The 20,391-nt window shown below is 43.2% G+C and overlaps 2 protein-coding genes across 3 annotated transcripts; both read left to right on the top strand.

Annotated features, from left to right (window-relative positions):
- The first annotated feature begins 466 nt into the window (after positions 1–466).
- LOC112565279 lies at positions 467–5,348 on the top strand. 2 transcript variants are annotated; one of them, XR_003099381.1, is made up of 4 exons: positions 467–611; positions 2,816–3,035; positions 3,898–3,963; positions 4,988–5,348. XR_003099381.1 is itself a non-coding variant. In XM_025240646.1 (4 exons), exons 1-4 carry the CDS (start codon positions 512–514, stop codon positions 5,006–5,008), a joined length of 420 nt encoding a protein of 139 aa, XP_025096431.1. In that variant the 5' UTR covers positions 478–511; the 3' UTR covers positions 5,009–5,348. The 2 variants fall into 2 exon arrangements, 1 of the variants encoding a protein (XP_025096431.1); XM_025240646.1 differs by having other exon boundaries at positions 478–624.
- Positions 5,349–15,155: 9,807 nt separating this feature from the next.
- LOC112563869 (lectin L6-like) lies at positions 15,156–19,946 on the top strand. The gene is made up of 6 exons (XM_025238284.1): positions 15,156–15,222; positions 16,312–16,443; positions 17,032–17,192; positions 17,794–18,036; positions 18,287–18,584; positions 19,667–19,946. Exons 1-6 carry the CDS (start codon positions 15,156–15,158, stop codon positions 19,774–19,776), a joined length of 1,011 nt encoding a protein of 336 aa, XP_025094069.1. The 3' UTR covers positions 19,777–19,946.
- Positions 19,947–20,391: the final 445 nt, after the last annotated feature.

Below are 20,391 nucleotides of genomic sequence, written 5' to 3'. Positions count from 1 at the left end.
CTGTCAGTTGTTACTGTCAGTTGTTATGTCAACTGTTACTGTCAGTTGTTACTGTCACCTGTTACTGTCAGTTGTTACTGTCAACTGTTATGTCAGTTGTTACTGTCAGTTGTTACTGTCACCTGTAACTGTCACCTGTTACTGTCAGCTGTGACTTCCAATCTACTTTACGGATGTACGAGTCATTGACAGAAGAACAACAATGAAAGGCTGCTGAAGACAGACCCACCCACAGCCCACAGTCCCAGTCATCTGTGTTCGACTGACTATCATCTCAACCTCGCTCTCAGGCATGCATCAAGGTGCGTGGCACACGAGATAGCTATAATCCTAGTATTCCCACACAGATATGTATGGAAGGTTCAGTCAGCTGACCTTTGCCTCGTTAATGTGTCACAGTACTGCCAGTAGAACAGAAGTTGTGGCAGTTGTTGTCTTGTGAATATTTTGGGTACAAGCCACACATTCACAGATGGAGATTGACAGGGAGACTGACCAATCACATCACTGAATGCACCGTCGCCATGTGTATTTATTGTCATCTTCAAACCATCACCTTTCGTTGTCTTACCGCTCAACGTTCCCGACTTTGACGACGATCTCTCGGACAGGTGAGTTAGACAGGTAAGCTGGACGTTAACCTTTGAAACTTGGAGGTGTGTACTCGTCCTTCTGTAGAACTTAGTGCGACGATGGACACACGTGCTGCTGATGATATTCTAGCGATGTAATCACACAAATATTTCATGGGCTCGTAATTAAATTGTTTCTTTAATAAAGACCAAGATAATTACAAGTTTTTTTTTGTGGACTTTAAAAAATATTGTCAGTTCTCTAAAGAAATAAATATAAATGTGTACTAAAAGACCTCACAGCCATTGACAACCCCTGAAAGACACATTTTCTAATGAAAATGAAGTCAAAGGACACTGCACAAGCACCTCGGGTTCAGCCACAGCCACAAGCACACGGACTGAGCACGTGCGAAACACATCAGACTCAAACAGTTCAGAATATTTAGGTGGAAAAACACAGCCTGACCTACAAAATGACCTCAGCTTCCTTTAAAAGTTTGTAAGAGCAAAACCAGGAGAAAAATAAGCATATAACTAATGACCTGACCTCCGCATGTCATGATTCAATGATAGAACATGTTGACAAAGTGAAAACTCTGACAACGAACTCTCATAATGATGACAATGAAGTAGCCCATATCATGGTCTGATTACTTTAGAGATGTCCTGAACATAACACAAACATCGTGTGACACGGACTTTGACATAGAGGTTGATAGTTCATTACTTGATCGTAATAATGGGAACTGTGAGAAATGTCTAAATAGTGTGAGCTCTAGCTTAGTAGAGGGAATTTCCAACTCGGGAATACTTGAAGCTATTCGTTGGCTAAAAAAAGCAAAAAACAACGGGACCTGATGTTTGCCCTCTGACCTGTTTTAAAAACTTCACATAACATCCTCATGAGATTTGTACACCTCCTCTTTAATAGAGTGTCTGGTACATATCCCGAGTGTTCGTCCACTGTAGCGATTTTTCGTCTACACAATAAAGGTGTTAAGAGTAAAGAAATAACTCGAGAGGGATTTCACTTGTAAACATTATTAGCAAACTGTACAGCAGCATTATTAATAAAGCTTTGACCAAGTTCTGTAAAGATAATGAACATCCCAGAAGCTCCAGCAGGTTTCCTAAAAGGCTACAGTACAACAGACACTACTTTTGCCTTCAATCACGGATACAGAAATACTTGAAAGTTTTGGACAGTATTCAGTGATCCACATCACTATACATCCTGTTGTACAGAATTGTGACAGCTGTCGTTAAGGTAGGATCTCAAATTGTTGAGTATTCTGAGTGTGTGCATCCTCCGATAGTTTTCTTGCTAAATGAGTCGTCAGCTCCACCATTGGTCCAAATAATTTCTTGTCCATGTGGTCTGCCGACGAGGGTTTAGAGTGTTTTTCAGATCGCTTGACGTGAAAGGCGGAAAGTTTGGTCAGTTCTATGGAGGGCCAAGACCTTTCTTCAGACACAATTTTAAGTAAACGATCCATTCGCAACCTACAATTTGAATCAGGGAGGACAGAGGCCGTTGATGTTTATCATTGCATGACACCGTCTCACTTGACTCGCTTTTCCTTCAAACATTCACCTGAATGAATCATTAGGGAGGCTTAGTGCCTTTACGTCTTTACACAGTTACCTTTTGTAGGAATAAGTAAAAGGTGTTCGCTCTCGGTGTCATCGCTGACAAGCATGACGATGTTGAGAGAGAGGCTGATCCGTGACGTATCCACAGACCATGGATAACCTCAGGTCTTGTCTGGTCATTTCTAAGGAATCGGCGTATCCAGAATCATTGATGATATCAGGGGTTAGACTTGTGTCTGTACTTGAAGTTGGTTGTAAACTGATGTACACACAAACAACAGTCATGGGTAGTGGCAAAGAGAAGTCAGTCGGACCCCCTTACGACTGTCTTAGCCTGAGGTCGATGGCTCGGACTGCTTTGAGAGTTTATTTGCGATTTACTTAACTGCAGCGTGTTGATATTTTCTCATGAGCAGCGCGCACACGCTCACAAACACACAAACACAAACACAAACACACACCACGCTACACGCAGTCAGCATGTGACAGTCACGTGCTTCACACAACAAATCACATGTGACTTGCACACAACACTTTGTTTCTGTTTGACAGTTTGAACTGAAAGTCGTGTCTAACAATGTCTTGTGTGTTCACTGTGCTGCTCACTGTTCACATGTACGATGTTTAGAATATTGTTTTGTCTGAAGGACGAACGCCATGAGGGGAAAAATGCTGTTTATCGGTCTGTTGGTTCTGACGTCATCATGTCACGCTTGGTGGAACAATCATCATAGTCAGCATCATCAACACACCAATACTAACACGAAGACCGTGTCGGGAAGCATTGGAGTTTACAGCGACAACAAAGGTGTGATTGGTACCAACAATGGAAACACCTTTCACGGCGGATACGGCAGCTACAACTCGGTGAGACTCCAAGAAAATATTCATCTGTAAGACATTAGTTCTGTGTCAACAGGGAGATGATGAGACATTGTCAGTAACTTTTTTTTTATATTATTTATCTATATGAATGATTCGCTAATGCATTTTAATCAGGGAATAGAAGGACTTCATGTGATTTTACAGTGTAGTGACGTAACAAACGGTTTTGTTATGGTTGTTATTGTAGTTGTACAGGTATACAAACTGTGATGAATGACAGGAAATTAATAATAAAGCAAGACAATGATTAGAGGAGATAACTCGTAATTTCAATTCGATTTGTTTGCGAAACTGAGAAGTTTGTTGTCAGGGTGAGATATTAGTTTGGTTGTTGATGGTCTGTCGTTGGGAGGGAGCGGTGTCCGATGTAGGGTCTGGAGGTCATGATGTAGCTTGGTTTGTTTCTTAAGTGCTAAGTTTATTCTGTAAGTTCATCTGATCAGTTACACCCGTCTACTCGGTAGCTAGATTATTTACTGATGTTGTTGAACTTTTATCTGTACAATATTATAGTTAAACTGACATGACAACTTCACAACTGACATGACAACAAAGTTTCTAAAGAATTATTTACATGAAAGATTTTTTTTCATGAAACTTCTTAGATGAATTGCTACAGTTACTTTGTGCGTTGACAGAAGTTCTAAAGTGTAATGTGAGTGTGTGTGTATGTACAAACCTAACTTATTTTGTGTGTGTGTGTGTGTGTGTGTGTGTGTGTGTGTGTGTGTGTGTGTGTGTGTGTGTGTGTGTGTGTGTGTGTGTGTCTGTGTTTGTTGGTGTGTGTGTGTCAGTGAGCCTAGAGACGCACCCTTGTCTCACCACTTTCATTTTCCATGTCCAGGATGTGTTTTCTGTGAACACTGGGACTCAAAACATGGGTTCTGAAACAAAACGAAATGTGAAAGCAGTGAGTGTCATTATAGATGAAAATAGCAAAAACGTATTAACAACGATATTACAATTAATTATGAAGCAGTTGTGCTGCATAGAATAAATGTGTAGTACAGAAATATGGAACCAGGGCTTCTGCTTACGCAAAAAATTGCGTACAGTACACATTAAAAGTTCGGAGGACCCCTTCAATTTTCGTCAATGGGGTCCCATTCAAATTTGGGCGAAGAACTGAGACCCCTTAAAAATCTGAAGAAGGGGTCCCAGGGACCGCAAAGAATTTAGCCTTAGCAGAAGCCCTGAATAATGGAACATAAGTTAATTATACATGATGCTGGCATCTGTATCTATATATACATTAAAAATTCTTCATTTTTTTACTATTTAGGACGTTATAATGAGACATATATATATCAATCACATAACGATGTAATAGGTATCTGTCATTTATAAAATATAATGTTACAAAGTCATTTGATTTCCGATTTTTGTAGCTATTTCTTCTAACCAGCATATGATTAATGTTAATTTCAAATTTATTTGTAATATTACAATTCTTCTTGTTACTGTTATCATTCCTAATCATTATCTGTATGTGTGAGTGCATAGCCAGATGCTTGACCTCAGTCGCAGACTGGCCAAAGCCGTGCGGACTGACCATCAAGCACACATGAATGTATATCTTAATACAATAAAACATTTATAATAAGACCGATTATAAAATAAATAACCCGATTACAAACCCTCTTAGCCAAAAGATAATAAATAAAACGTTAATCTGTGAGCAAAGAGGAAATCCAGACCTAGACCCACCTTAGTTTCCCTTAGTTACAGACTGGGAACTGGGACACAAGACTGTTACCTGCACGTGTACAGGTGTTTAAAGTCAGGGTGTGTTGACTGACAGCTGACTGGTTGTTGTCGTCTTCTTAGCCAGAGGATCATCACCTTTCCTTCTTTACCTGAGCACATTATTCTCACATACACCATCCTATCAAAATTATAATGTTACGAATTTAAAACACAAATGTTTTTACCAGAAACAGGACAAGCTGAGGTAAGAGAACTGTCATGACCGTTGGATACAGCAGGACCACAAGGAAGTGACGGAAACGATCTGATCGTTGCCAAGCAACTAGTAAGGCTCCTGAACACCGTTTGGTCTTGAAGCAGGTCACGCAAGGTCGCCTCTACACCCAGACTGTCACGTGACTTGTGTTTGAATACGATCCTCGTCTGCTGCTGAAAAGGTCGTCAGCAATATCAACACCATCTTCACACTCAGACGTGCTTGCTGCTTTCTACTGTCCTTAACCTGACCTAACGACCTCTCCTTGAACTCACATGATGACCTTAGCTTCTGGCCTTCAACAATAAAATGTTTCTTCTCTTTAAAATTTCTGTGGATTTGGTTACTGAGCTTATTTGTGTATTTGTGTAGACAGAAGATCAGGTAAAGTGTCAAATATGGTTACAGAACACACCTGTGTAGAGTGTTATTCAGTTGTGCCAGACAACAAGATCTGTAAACTGTTTCACAGAGTGTATGACATGTCACAGTACGTGACACAGTATCAAATCACAGTACATGACACACTAGCACGTCACTTGACACAACATCACGACACGTCATCCGCTAAATATCACATCACGTGACACAATATTTATTGACACTACACACTATCACTTCACGTGGCATAATATCACGTCACACCATCCGCTAAAATCCCCTCACGTGACACAATATCACCTCACGTGACACAATATCACTTCACGTGACACAACATCACCTAACGTGACACAATATCACAAGCCATCGTGACATGATATCCACATAAAATCCACCAAACACCAAAGAGCACATACTGAGTGTAGTAACAATAACAATAACTAGTTGTTATCAAGTGTGTTGTTAGTTTATTAGCTGCACACATTGTCAGTCACGGACTACAGGAATAAAACAAGATGAACAGCTGACCTTTGCGGTTTGAAATAATTATTATTGTACTCAGACAAACAATGTAAACAATGTCAACCTACGAGCAGTACTTTCCAAACAAACGAGTTTTCAAAAAACTAAATTTGAAGGTTGAGACAGAGCAGCGCCATCTAAGTTATCGGTAAAAAACTTTCATGAACAGGAAATGCAAGGGATTTCTCTTAAAGCTTCCGAGAGAAACAGAGAGACGGAGAGAAACAGAGACAGAGACAGGGACAGAGAGACAGAGAGAGGAAGTCCAAGTCCACAGAGCATCAGTACAAGTGAGGCCATTGCCCTGTGTGTATCCTAACCTCAGCATGGCGTGGTCACTGTAGTAGGACTGCGGACACCTGCTGTTCATGCTTCACTGCAATATTTTGCACAAAATTGTAAAGTGCTAAGAAATCAGCGGTTAAAGGTCATTGTTAAAAGAGAAGTAAACGTGAGTGGTACATCGTGCTTAGGACAGCGGTATACGAGCCGCATGGACATATAATAGTAAATACTTAATAATAATAATAATAATAATAATAATAATAATAATAATAATAATAATAATAATAATAATAATAATAACATATATATTATAACGAGCAGCATCATGACCAAGACAGAAGCCAGCAGTCACTTCTGTAAGTAGGTGTCATACCGAGAGAAAGGTATGGCGGAGCCGAGATACGAACCAAGGAAATCTGCTTCTCACTGTCGTGGTTACAGCCGCTGTGAGTGCAGCTGATCTCATCCTATATGTCAGCCAGTACCTTCCCTGATAAATCAGTTCTCCATTTGCTCTGTCAAATGTAGGCACTTACATAGAAACATTATTTACTAACCCACATACACACTGACCCCCAATGACAGGGTAAATAGGTTTGTGACCCCACGCAGGGTTATAGGGGCAAGGTAATCAGTGACAGTAGGGAACAAGCTGAACGACTCCAGATAAAGAGAGGAACGAATATTAAGCATTGATTAAAGACTCAAGATCAGTGACTGTTAACAGTCGATTAAATGGAGTTAATTGGAGTTAATGATGTTGATAGCTGCCCTGACTTAGCCACGAAAGTAATGAAACTGTTTGATGAGATATTAAAGGGTCCCGCGGCGCCATGTTTGACAGCTCAACCATGAGGTCCATGAGGTCCATCTGTAGAGACTTTGGTCCTGAGACCACACTGTCGACATGTAGGCAATGTTTCACGCAAACTGAAATAAGGCAACCGCTATGCTTTATACACCATGTTGAAATATCTTCGTTTTCTCGTCTACCACGAAACACTGGGCCCGTGGGTGGCCGTCAAGATGCAAGTCGGACCCCCTACCCCACTTCAGTACAATCCTTCAAGAAAACACTACACACAGGACACCTTTGGGGGGTAAGTGTGTCACAGCTGTTGTAGCTATTAGCAATCTCGGTGTACACACATCCCAAAGTCAGAATGTACTGAGGAAATGGCACCAAATAAATGAATAATCACGAATTTCATTGTAGTCCTAGTCATTAGTGAGCACTACTCACCACACAGAATGTCCTGAACAATGACAGGAAAAGGCATTTAGGGAGGTTTCACAGGAAAGTAACAGAAAACAGGATGAATTTGTATGAACACCTGTCTACATAATCACCGTGACTCATCTATAGAAGTCATGAAACTAGCCAGTCAGGGTTACATCTCCTTCCTTCATGAGTGTATGTATCCCGTCATCACAAAAGGGACAACTGCACTTTGTTATTTAATGTCTATGTATATAGTATACAGGCTGCGGTCGTTGAGTTGATGTCAAGCTTTGTCTACTAATATGGTGTGTAACTAGCGTGCTGCTAATGTTAAGACATCCGACTGAAACATTTCCAGTAGCTTTACAACATTGTGCTTAACAACCTGTGCTTTACAGTTTACAAATAATGTTGCTTTGCGAGGTGTGGAATTAGTAAACTATCAATGTACCCGTGCACGACTGCTCATTTTTGAGTTAAACCTGAGTCTGTTAGTAAAGTCAACGGAAAAGAAACAAAACTTTCAATGCACTCTACAACTGTTTGTCTTCATGAACGGGAGATTAATTATTTTGTGAAGTTCTCATTGCCCTGTATGTAAGAAAGTCAACAACTGAATAGTACTGAGGAAAGTGAGTCATTCTTGTCATTTTCTGGCATTTCACTGACATTCGAACGGGTGGCCGAGCGAATCGTTTCGCTACCAAACCGAATTCAGTCTGTGGTTCTGCCATTGGTTGGTGTTGAGATAAACAACTGACTGTTTACACCCACTCTTGTTGACACCAGTCTTCTGATTGGCTAATAGTCAAGTTCATTATGAGATTACACGTCTCGGCCAGAGATAATAACATGGGGCTCTGGCAGGGATGCGATAACAAAACAGCGTTTGAATTCTCAGCATTTTCATCAAATTATTGCAACAATTAGGAACGATTGCTGCTGGGTGTCTAATTAAAATGCATTTTAAAATCATTTCCTTTCAACATAGTATATTCTCGTCACACTAAGGACCAGAGAATCCATTTCTGCAGGGAAGTGTAAGTGCACAAAGTTCCCCCTGCTCACCTGTTAGGGCCTCACCTTTCAAACCGCTGAGCCACTTAAAGTTGCCATGGTGCTAACGGGCCCCATATTTGTCGCACAACATCGACTGATAACACCTTCAACTCAACCTTCACGAGTTGGTCAATGATTCTCGGACAGGTGAGCAGAAATTGTTTTGTCACTATATATATACATACAGATACATAATACACAGACTTTACAGAGGATCTTTTACAACATAATAATAACTGTCTTGTACATTATTGTGATGCATACTAAAGCAGTGTGTGTGTGGCTATACATAGTTTTCTACTCGATTTAAAATTTCTAAATATGATCAAGTTAAGTTAGTGACGCACGGGAATCGAACTGACGCGACTGTGGGTTGCACTAAGTGTGTCACAGATAAAATTATTGTAAAATTGTTGACACATTGTTTGTTTTCCATACACCAGATTGCCATGAGAAAAGTGAGCCTCTTTCTAGGTCTTCTGGTTCTGACGTCATCATGCCATGGTTTTCTGTTTACGCAACATGTAACTCACGTGCATCACCATGGAGATAAAGAATACCATGTGAGCAATAAACAAAGCACCGGGGCACACAGTGGAAATAACTTCCATGGTGGAAGCGGCAACATTAACAAAGTAAGTCTGCCGGAAGATAACTATCCGAGAGCTGGAGATCGACAGGTGTGTGTTACTGGGTGTCCAGTCCTCGTGTACGTGCAAGGCCAAAGGTCGCTGGTTAGACTGTAATACTGTCCCCAGTTACTAGTGGACTTCCTCCGTCCACCCACAAAATGAGACTATTTCATTTAAATAATTTAAAGACAATGAAAGGAAGGGTTCGGCCATTCACACGCCGTGTAACCGCGGTACCTGTCTCTCCCTTGGTCACCTACCCTAATCCCCTGAGGGAATCAAGGATGGATTTAATATTATTTCGCCCCCTTAGGATGTTTACTTACAGCCATGATATAAGCGGCGATGTTGTTCCTGTGCCGGGTAGCATGTCCAGGGTGTGTGGACCGACAGGAGGGAGACAAGCTACTAAATAACAACAGTAGCCTGGCGGGTACTTGTACAACACTTTCTTCTTCTTTTCGTTTAAAACGACAAGAATATGCGAAAAGCTTGTTTGGCATATGTTCTCCGTAGTCAAGAGCATGTACGTGTATGACATTATTACATTGATATTTATCATTCAGGTTGTCATACTGTACAAGCATGTTGTACTCACTAAGTACCAGGTACAACTATTTCTATACCTTGTTTCGATACAAGAGCTCAGCCAATCACCAATCAGCAGTGGAGCAAGATGTAGCAGATAAAATATTCTCAGATGTCATCATCAATGCCCATCTCCCTCTGTCCCACGTGGTGCTCACACCAGCTGTGTGTCTTGTCGACTGTGATCGCTTCAACATCCAAACCCTCTTCAAACGAGAAGAATTGCTTTAGTCAGCGCTTCAAGGAAAGTTAATTAAATATTTATTTCACTCCAAAGCTGGAGTTTTAGTTCAGGGAACCGGAAGAGAGTGTAGCTGATGGCGTGAGACAAGTCACTGTACAAGATAGGGTTGTACACCTGGTGAAGGACAGATATCACCTGTTAGTCTTCCTTTCTTCATATTGCCTGTGCTTGCGTGCGTGTGTGTTCATTTGTGCGCGCATGTCTGCGCTTGTGTACGTTAGTGCATGTCTGCAGATGTTTGTGTGTGTGTGCGCGCGTGCTTGGGCGCTCGTGGTCGAGAGAGAGAGAGACAGAGACTACATATTTGATATGTTTTGCTCTCTCTGTTGCCAGGACATTCTTTCCTCAAAGACAGGGACCCAAGACGGAGATACAGGTGACGGAGGTGATGACAGGGTCAGTGTTGTTTGGAAAGCAATGTAAAATGTAGAATTAATTTTGATTAAAGACTTGATGTATGTAGCAAGCTGACAGCACGGAACACAACAGGACGGCAGACTGATGTCTCGTGAGTTATAAATGCTCATATATTATGATGCCATACATCATCATCATCATCATCATCATCATCATCATCATCATCATCATCATCATCATCATCATCATCATCATCATCATCATCATCATCATCATCGCTGATTGGCTGTATGGGTACGTCACGATAGATAACCCTAACTTTCACCAACTCTCTGTGTTCTCCCCCTTTGCTGGACATTTGCCAGCGAGTCAGCAGCTTGTGGATGTGGCTGACTACAATGTTTACCCGTCCTCTGATTATTCCTAGTAGTTGTGTCCTCAGTCTCTTACATAGATGCTCCCTTATCACTTTCTGTCAAATGCTTTAATGGAATGTAGACAGAAGGCCTCCACATGTGCAGACAGTTACTGTCTTCTCACTTTTAGTTTCATCTATTGTCAAAGAAAAACCGACCGACCGACCGACCGACCGACCACCTTTCTGCAAAAACAGAAATACTTCTCTTTTCTGCTAGTTCTTAGTTTTTTTTTCCCCGTTGTCATATGAAGTAAAATTATTGTAATATTTGCGTGGCTATACAGTTATACTGACATCAGGGTTGGATGTAGTTGCTATAGAAACACTTGAGTTTTGCCTGTGCAGGAAAATGACTACTAGTTGAGCAGAGAATGATGGGGCAGCACAAGAGAACTGTGGGATATGAACCATCGCAGTGACGACAGTGATGTCTCCAAGCAAACAGTTCGGTCTGTCAACACCCGTCATCACCCGTCATCACCGATAGTATCAGCCTCTCCTACCCTGCTGCTGGTCTGCTTGTAACCTGCCTTAAATAGTTGTCACTTAAGATACACAACTAAGCAATAAACATTGGCTGTCTTTTAAATTGTCGTTTGATGTTGATGGTGCAGATGTCAGGAGCAACGAACAGCAGATGATAAAAAAAAAATGATCACACTGTGGGGAAATAACTGATTGCTACAGACTGTGATCATGATGTCCTGCTCCTAGCTCGAGGCTACTCCCCGTGCTGAATGCACACACACACACATACACGCAAACACACGCACACAGCCCATACACACACACACGCACACAGCACATGTCTGGATGCAGCCTAGTGCGACTCCAGTCCAATGTTTGTGCACAGACCGAGTTGACACAAGTCATGACAACACGTCCTGTCACTGACATCCAGGAGACTGTAGCCATGTCACACGGCACCAAAGCAAAAATAATCATAACAAGGCATCGACCAAAATCTAGCTCTGAAGACTAAAAATAAAGTAGAAACTAGAAGAACTATTGTCCAGAACTGTTCGTGTTCTTGTGTGTGATTCAGAATACAAACAATAACAACGACAACAAAGAAAACGTTTCTCGAAGCCAGCATTTGAGAGACAAGAGAAGACTGTGATTGATACGGTGTGACACAAATGACACAAATGTAAATTGTGAACTGAAATGATCTATCATATCATATGTATGTTATAAACAACACACCTTGTAAACAAGACTACGATGTCGCTTGCTTCTAGTATTGTGCAAAGGGAGCTAACCTTGTTCTACACTGACTTGTAGCGACACCCTGTCACTGTCACTAACTGTCACTGTCACTGTCACTGTCACTCCATGTGTATAAGCAACACTATGTGTATAAGCAACACTAGTTACCTCTAGACACGGAACATTTCTTATTATTTAGACCGTGGAAAAGAAAAGGATCAGCCTTGTAGCCGTGCCTGGGCCCGTATTCATGAAGCAGGGGTACGTCTCTACCTCCGTGGTAAGGAAGTGGTGTGCAGACTTCACTATGTCTTACACACAAACACGCACAAACACATACACAAACAAACACACACAAGCACATAAACACAAACACATACACATACGCAATACACACGCACAAACACACAGACACAAACATTCACAAATACAAGCACACACACACATTCTCTCTCTCATACACAACCCGAGATCCCTGTAGACCCGCGGTTCTCAAACGGTGGGGTGGGTCCCCTGGGGAGGGGGCGCGACGTGGTTACAAAAGGGGGGGGGGCGCGAAGGTGGTCATTTTTTAAAAGTGTCTTATACATATACCGGTATTAGTGAAATTAGCTGACATTGCTGGCTAAGGGGGGGGCGTGCGGACGTACCTTTGTTCGTCAGGGGGGCGTCACTAGTAAAAGGTTGAGAACCGCTGATGTAGACGAACACATGTAACACGTATCCGTCAATCATCAACTAGGCAGTGTGTTGGTCTGTGTATATGATTGTGTGTGATGTGACTGTAGGCGCAAGTATGTGTGTGTATGTAAGTGTGTAACTATGTGACTATGTGTAACTATGTCTGTGTGTATGTGCATTTATTTATAGATACATACACTTGTACAAAGGCGGTCATTTACTTGAAAGTTTCTCTGGTCACATGTCGGTCAGTGAACTTCACTGGCTAAGGTGAGGGGGGGGGGGCAGACCTTTTTGCACCTGGGGAAGGGAGGAGGCGTCACGGTTGAGAAATGCGGTAGTATAGGAGTATAGGAGTAGAGGAGTATAGGAGTATAGGAGTATAGGATAGGATGCTTTCCATCAACATCATCATAAAAGTGATCTCTGCTCGAATGTTGAAGTGAAAGGAAACGAGTCAAGCGCCTACTTGCTCCGTCTCGCCATTGTACGGTGTGTGACATTAGAGACGCACACTCATCTCTGACATCTGTGACATGCACTCATCTGTAACGTCTGTGACACCATGCACTCATCTCCAGCATCCGTGACGTAGCACAACAGGCGGCACTTGCTGGAGGCAGATGCGCTGGTATTATCCTCGCCAGGTCTGGACACGATATTCGCAACACCTGACTGAGTCTAGAGAAAGGCTCAATCAATCTGCACACAATTCCCAGTCTGTGGGTTTTACACCCAAAGAATGCAAATAATGACTTTGTCTAGAAACTGAACCTTACCTGTTCACACAGCAGGTGTTGAATTCCTGTATCAGAAACACGCGTGCGACGATGTGTATTAAATGCGGAGGCTGCAATGCAGAGCTTTACCTGCTGTCAGCAGCTGACACTGTCATGTCACAATACTGACAGAGAATGAGACCCATGCAGTGCATGACAACAGTAAGAAGTGGACAAGATGGCGGCATGTGACGTCCTAACATGTCTGAAATCACCGGTGTGAAGGCCGACTGACCGCAATGTTTGGTGTCAGTAGTCACATAAGATCTTTGTCAACATGTCACCCTGCACACCAACCAAAGACGATTTGTAGAAGTTCAAACTAAAATGTTGGTGTTAACGAATATTGTTTCACTGAGTGGGATGAGCTTGAATGGCTTTATTAAAACAATGTGCACAGCCATTGAAAACACAGCAACAGGTATGAGAATGTGTGCCAACTGGTGTCGCCTCCTATCGGTCAGCGATTCCTGTCATTGGCCATGTTTGTCAATCAGGGGCCAATCAGCAGCTGTGTAACTCGGTAGTTATCATCAGGGGCAGCCGCGGGGTAGCTGCCTCCTAGAGTTTAAGGAGGAAAAAAGAACCCCTCTAGCTAGCTATACAGTGTGATTCCCCAGACTACCACGCATGTGCGTTTGCAAAGAAGTGAGAAATCTTTGAAAGAAGCAGTGATCAAGAAACAGAAATAGCAAAAGATCGCATGTAAAACAAGAAAAGGGTGGAGGAAATTCTGTTTTTTACCTAGTAAGCATATAAGACTATATCAGCTCATCCAGCGCCCTCCCGTCTGGCTTCCTATTCACACCTGTGTCTAGCGGGTGGCAAAGACAGGTAGCGCTGTTGTCCTGCTCTAGGTGTACCGCGGCCTGACAATTAACGGACATATTCTGACCGCTTCTCTCTCCTCTCTGAGAGATCACCTGTAGCGACACCTACCGCCCCGCAGTCCGACCTCACCCTGCGCTGTCCGTCGTGACGTAAGCGGTCCGCGGTCCACAGGTCCACTAATTCCAAGGGAGATAAACGGTGGCGACACTTCCTGGCCTTTGTCCTACCGACGGTCCAGTACCGCCAAAGGCCGACTACTGTGTCGCCGCCGCCGCAAGGCCACCTCAACCACTAACTCATCCCCACAGACCACAGTTACCCATTCCACCGTATGACAGTCTGCTTACTATCGCGTCCGCTGGACTCGTGGAGGGAGCAGAAGTGCGGCACCCAGACTGTGGTCCTATTCGTAGCGATCATAGGAAAGGTCCAAGGAACAGAGTCGCAACTAATTACATCCATGCCAAAGAAAGGACACAGCAAACAGTGCCAGACCTACAGAACCATCAGCCTCATCAGCCACCCAAGCAAAGTGCTCAAGGTCTTACACAACAACAGCAGCAGCACAGAAGAGCTGTCAGCAGAACAGGCTGGATTTGAACCACGGGGAAGGACAGCGGAGTAGATGTTCAACTGTCGCATTCTCATAGAAAAGCATCTTCAGCAAGAGCGGAACCTCTACCACCTCGGTTCTCAAACGGTGGGGTAGGCCCACTTGGTGGGGGGAAGGGGGCGCGAAGGTGGTAATTTTTTAAAAGTTTCTTATACCGGTTTTAGTGAAATTACCTTACATTGCTGGCTACGGGGGGCGCGCGGACATACCTTTGTTCGTCAGGGGGGCGTCACAAGTAAAAGGTTGAGAACCGCTACTCTACCACAAGTTCATTGGCTTCATAAAGACATCCGACAGAGTCTGGCACGAGGGGCGAAAATGCGAAAATGCAACAGTGAAGAAAGCCTCGCTGAAGTCATCGAAGTGCTGTACAACAGGTCAACGAGTACAGTCCTGCTGAACAACCAAACAAGAGTTTACTTTCACACCTCACTGGGCGCACCTCACTGATGTCACCTGTCACCGGTGTTGTCTAATGTCTTATGGGACAACATCATGCTCGAAGCTCTCTACGACCATCACACTTCCATCTCAGTTGGTAGAAGACCGACCTGAAACCTACTGTTTGCAGACGACAGACCTGTTAGCAGGAGCTAAGAAAGAACTGCAAGACCTACAGACTGACAGACAGTTCAAATGCAGGAATGGAGACCATCAGTGACAAGTACACAGTTGTGGTTAATGGCAGCGGCAAAGAAGTGTCTGTGATCGGGTAGTTCTCCCTCTACATTTCCCACCCCGTTCTCTGTAGCTGAGGCAGCAATTTTCGCGATGTACCTGGAGATGCAGTGTACCAGGTGTCAGAAGCGAGTGCACAGACCTACAGACACACTGTCCCACAGTCGAACTATAGGCGTACGATGAGTATTGTAGCGTCTCTACAGGCTCTGGAAATGTTTTACAAGACTAGGAAGTCTTTAAGATGAAGTATTTTACGCCGAGTCAGCAACTGAGTGTACACCAGGACAGAGCAGCCAGCCTTGTAGACAGATGCCACAACTCGTTAAGGATTTAGGCATCATCGTGTGACTCCAGCATCTTCTGACCTCGGCCATCTTGAACTTTTATAAAATTAAGATCACATCAATCAGAGAGCAGCAACTAGGATAAATTATAATTAAATATCGTAGATATATTAGCTTAAAATTATCTTAAAACTTTTTACACCAGATGATTATCAGTATTCGTTCTACAAATCATGGGATCCCTGTATGTATGTGTAAAAGGCAGTGGGAAATGTTTTGTCTCTACTCTCCAGCTGTTGTGCGAGCGAGTATTTAGTTATGCGTGTCTAGGACATGATATGTCTACTTTTGTCCAAAGCATCACCTCGCCTTTATTCCTCTGTTTGTTCTCTTCATCCCTGCCCGTGTGTACAGAACAAATGACTCGCTTCACTGACTGCTCTCTTGTTACTCACACTCAATATTTACTTATTTACCTTGTGACTGTTGATTTATTATCTTGTCAACAGCCTGTATTGTGAAATGTCCAATCAGCGGGCAGAGTGTTGTCCCACCGTGTGGATATATTGTGGTCCTCGGACCGCCTGACTGTACCTTCACTCCACTCTACTACAAGACTGTCATCGGCATCACTCGCACAGGTGAGTTACCCTCGCTACAGCACTTACACGTCACGTGACTGTCTGCTCATTATGTCGCTGCTCCACGTGAGACAACGTAGACTAGTCAAGTATACAACTGACTATCAGTAGTTTCAGCAAGAAGTTATATAAAAAAAGATTTGTATTTGTTTAGAGAGATGGAGTGGAATGAAATCCATCGCTCAAGCAAGGTCAAGCTAGTCACTAGTCACGTGTCTGACGTAGAGTTTGTACTGCAGACTGTTGATGTCGGTGTCAACAACCCGAGTACTTTCTGCACTCCACAGTAGCATGCCTTGGCATTTAATAATAATAATAAATAAATGAAGGATTTGTATAGCACATCCACACGTGCTTCAGGAGCATGCTCTGAGCGCTGACAGCATTGAGACATGGACAACTCGAACAACAGAGGAAGGACGGAAAAATAAACAACAGTCCTGACGACGAACAGAAGAAAAACATGCAAAAAGCAAGAAATGAGAATATGTGGATTTTGTGTATGTAAATATGTGCATGATGACATTGCCTTATTGTAAGTGTTGACAGCTAGCCTTACTGTAAATAATGTTATTCCCCTCCCATCAGCTCGCATGATGGCGATGTTGCTGCTGTGGGGGCTCCTGGCTCTGACGTCGTCAACCTCCGGGCAGTCGTGGTCGCAGGTGGAGGGAAACTTGACCTACGTGTCAGTCGGCGGGGCAGGAGTGTGGGGGGTCGATGCGGGGAATAAAATCTACTATCGTGAGGTGAGGTGACCACTTACAGGTAGCTAGGCAACGACTGTTTTTTTTTTTTTTGTTATTTTGAATCGCTGGGGTTGCTTCAGGAGACCAGTAAGTGAACGAGTATTAGGTATCCAGTGGGTTGTGGATGATGTGGGCAATGGGGAGGCAAGCAAATCAACCATCAACCTTTCACACCTTACCCTTTGTCGGTATCTACAGATATCAAAGTCTGATCTCAAGCAGCTTGTCCGTAACTGAAGTCAAATATTTTTAAGGCTCATAAACGTGTAAGTAAAGGGAAGACGGTCATTCAGGTCAGAGACTTTCTGGGATGCTTTGAGACAACAGCTGGTCATCTGAGCGGGTGTGTGCCAGTCCCGACATTACCTAGCTCTAGTGTAAACATATGGCTGTATATATATACACACACAAAGAGTACACTACACTGCACACACCATACCACACACACACACACGCACACACATTATCAAATGCACACAAACACACACCTGTGTAGTTGTCTCTGTGTGTGTGTGTGTGTGTTCTTTACTTCCTGCTAAGGAGTTTGTACAACGAAGCGTTGGCCATTGTATTGTCTGTTGTGATGTCTTGACGTCACCAGGGAACCTTCTTGAAACCAGGTGAGCTCGGCACAGGCTGGAAGAACGTTGAGGGAAGTCTCAAGCAGCTCGATGTTGGTGCAAATGCTGTCATCGGCGTCAACAGCAACAATCAAATCTGGTACAGAACCGGCTTGTCATCGTCTCAGCAGGCAGGAACAGCCTGGACACAAGTGGACGGTTCACTGAAACACGTCAGTCTGTCACCCAGGGGCGCCATTTGGGGAGTTAACTCTGCTAATCAGGTTTGGTACTTTACAAGCAGTTGTCTGTCTTGCACAATCACGGTGTCATTCTTGTTACATCAAGTAGAGTGTCTGTGAGTCTGTGTTTTACCTTTGTTCTCGCCAACACACACACACTCACTACATTTTGTACATCGTAGATATTTTTATCCAGATGAGTAAATATTAACACAGTGTTTAGTGGAGGTTCAGTGCCACATTAGCAGACGAGTGACAGGCGACTGTAACCGAGGGTACATTACTGCCACAGATCTGGATGAGGACCGGCATCAGCAAGGACAAACCAGCGGGCACCGGGTGGCAAAGCGTGGAAGGGTCTTTGACGCAGATTTCCGTAGGACCGTCCGGCGTGTGGGGCGTCAACTCCAACGACGACATTTGGTTCCGTGGGGGCACGTACGGCGGCGAGGCCAACAAAGTAGGAACTGGATGGACTAACATTCCTGGAAAACTGATTCACATCACTTCCGGTTCGACAGAAGTATTGGGTGTCAACAGGCAGAACGAGGTCTGGCGCAGAACCGGCATCAGCGAAAGCAATCCTACAGGTAGGGACAACGCCGCACGTGGACTGCGATAAACAATGAGAATAATAATGAATTCCATCTTGTAGACCGGTTCTGATATTTCTGTACTAGTTCTGATATTTCATAATGTAGCCCAAGTCTTTCAAGCAGGTTAGTTTCTGACATGGGTCCGAACAACATTTTGATTGAGGACAGCTTTCCCCAAAGCTGGAATAGCGCTGATGACATTCCCCAAAATACAAACAACGATATAACGGCATTCCTAAACCTTAAACTAGTGCTGATGGCTAACAGTTATTGACACACAGCTGATAATTTTATCAACAATGTCAGTTTATGTATATATACTTTATACAGATAATTAGCACTGATTGCAAACAGCTATTGACAAGTGATAGCAAATATCAAAATTATTGATAAAATGCATAAATATATAAATATATATCACAAATTGTTAGACATTTGTCATGTAAATAAAAATTGATTTAAAATGGCCATATCACAATAGATCACGTTACATTATAAACAGATATATACATCAGCATATCTATATATCTAAATATATATCGAGAATAACTCTGCTGGAAACACCCCGGGTAACCTGCCGGTCCCAAGTCCAGATGAAGGAGGAGGGTTGGGCGTGGGGCTAGCAACCCCACCCTGTAAAAAAATCCTGCTACAGAAACTGCAAATACAACGGTTGTATGGCCCGCTGGGTGATTAGGAACAAGAATATATCGGGAATGTTCAATAAAATGAAAATCATAATGCCAGACATATTGCGCTCAAACGACATATGCTTCAAGTTGTTACAAAGCTACAGTAACAAAGGTACAGTGGTTGTACAGTGGTTGTACAGTGGTTGTACTGTGGTTGTACTGTGGTTGTACAGTGGAAAATGGCAAAACAGTCGACTGAATTACAAGTGCGAATATTATGATGACATTGTTGGTATTGTGAAACCACTTGTTGTTGGTATTATGATCTCACTATCTTTATAATACATCATTCTGTGAGTCGGTGAGGTCCTTCATTTTAATATTCGTAGTCATTCCCACGTGACTGGGGCTATTTGTCAACAGCAGAATTTATCTCCCTTGCAGGAACCGGATGGCAAAAGCTGAGCGGCGCACTCACCATGATCGAGCAGTTCGCCAGGGTGATGCTGGGTGTCAACAGTGCAGGCAACATCTGGAGGGCGCCAATCAGCTAACCTCGCCTGGTCACGTGGTCTCTTCCAGCCCTCACCAGACCGTTGCTATTAGCAACAGCCTCTGAAGCCTGTTTCCTGCTCGACTCTCTTAACGCTGCTCTAGTATCTGAGCTTTGACCTTACATACTGACTGTAGGTGTCTGAACAAAATAAAGATTTCTTATCTTGAAGCTGACTTTGCTGATGTCGCATGTCACGTGTCTGTTGGATGCAAGGACAAACTAATAAAAAACGAGAAATGTTTAAACATACAAGTAGTGAAATCTTGGTTTGAAACTTTCTCAAAAACCTTTCTAGAAATACAAACACCTCTGGAACAAAAGAAGAAATCAGATTTCACAAAGGTGATAGTATTAGAAGATAACATGACACAAGGACTGCATGAAGAAATATCTCAGTCACGTGGCAACAAACAGTCATCTCATCTCACGCCTCTCCTATCCGCATGTCATCACGCACCTGCTCTCACCTTCTCTCACCTGCTCTCACCTGCTCTCACCTGCCTGTTTCCTCTTCACACAGATGTTTGTCATCGAGCTTCCTTAGGAAGAGCGGCAGGTGAGAAAATCCCTGTAAACCGGAGCTTCAGACGGCAGGTAGAAAACACAGCAGTCG

This window comes from Pomacea canaliculata, linkage group LG5 (genome assembly GCF_003073045.1).
Source record: "Pomacea canaliculata isolate SZHN2017 linkage group LG5, ASM307304v1, whole genome shotgun sequence".
NCBI classification, from domain to species: domain Eukaryota; kingdom Metazoa; phylum Mollusca; class Gastropoda; order Architaenioglossa; family Ampullariidae; genus Pomacea; species Pomacea canaliculata.
Note: the sequence above shows the minus strand (reverse complement) of the source record. Positions and strands in the feature narration are given on the sequence as shown.

Excerpts from the sequence above, each read along its gene's own strand:
- LOC112565279 (XM_025240646.1), top strand. The coding sequence starts at position 512 with ATGCACCGTCGCCATGTGTATTTATTGTCATCTTCAAACCATCACCTT. Across the intron at positions 625-2,815 it reads CGGACAGGTGAGTTAGACAG|GACGAACGCCATGAGGGGAA; the intron begins GTAAGCTGGACG and ends TTTTGTCTGAAG. Across the intron at positions 3,964-4,987 it reads CAAAACGAAATGTGAAAGCA|AAACAGGACAAGCTGAGGTA; the intron begins GTGAGTGTCATT and ends TGTTTTTACCAG.
- LOC112563869 (XM_025238284.1), top strand. The coding sequence starts at position 15,156 with ATGCGAAAATGCAACAGTGAAGAAAGCCTCGCTGAAGTCATCGAAGTG. Across the intron at positions 15,223-16,311 it reads GCTGTACAACAGGTCAACGA|CCTGTATTGTGAAATGTCCA; the intron begins GTACAGTCCTGC and ends TCTTGTCAACAG. Across the intron at positions 18,037-18,286 it reads GAGTTAACTCTGCTAATCAG|ATCTGGATGAGGACCGGCAT; the intron begins GTTTGGTACTTT and ends TTACTGCCACAG.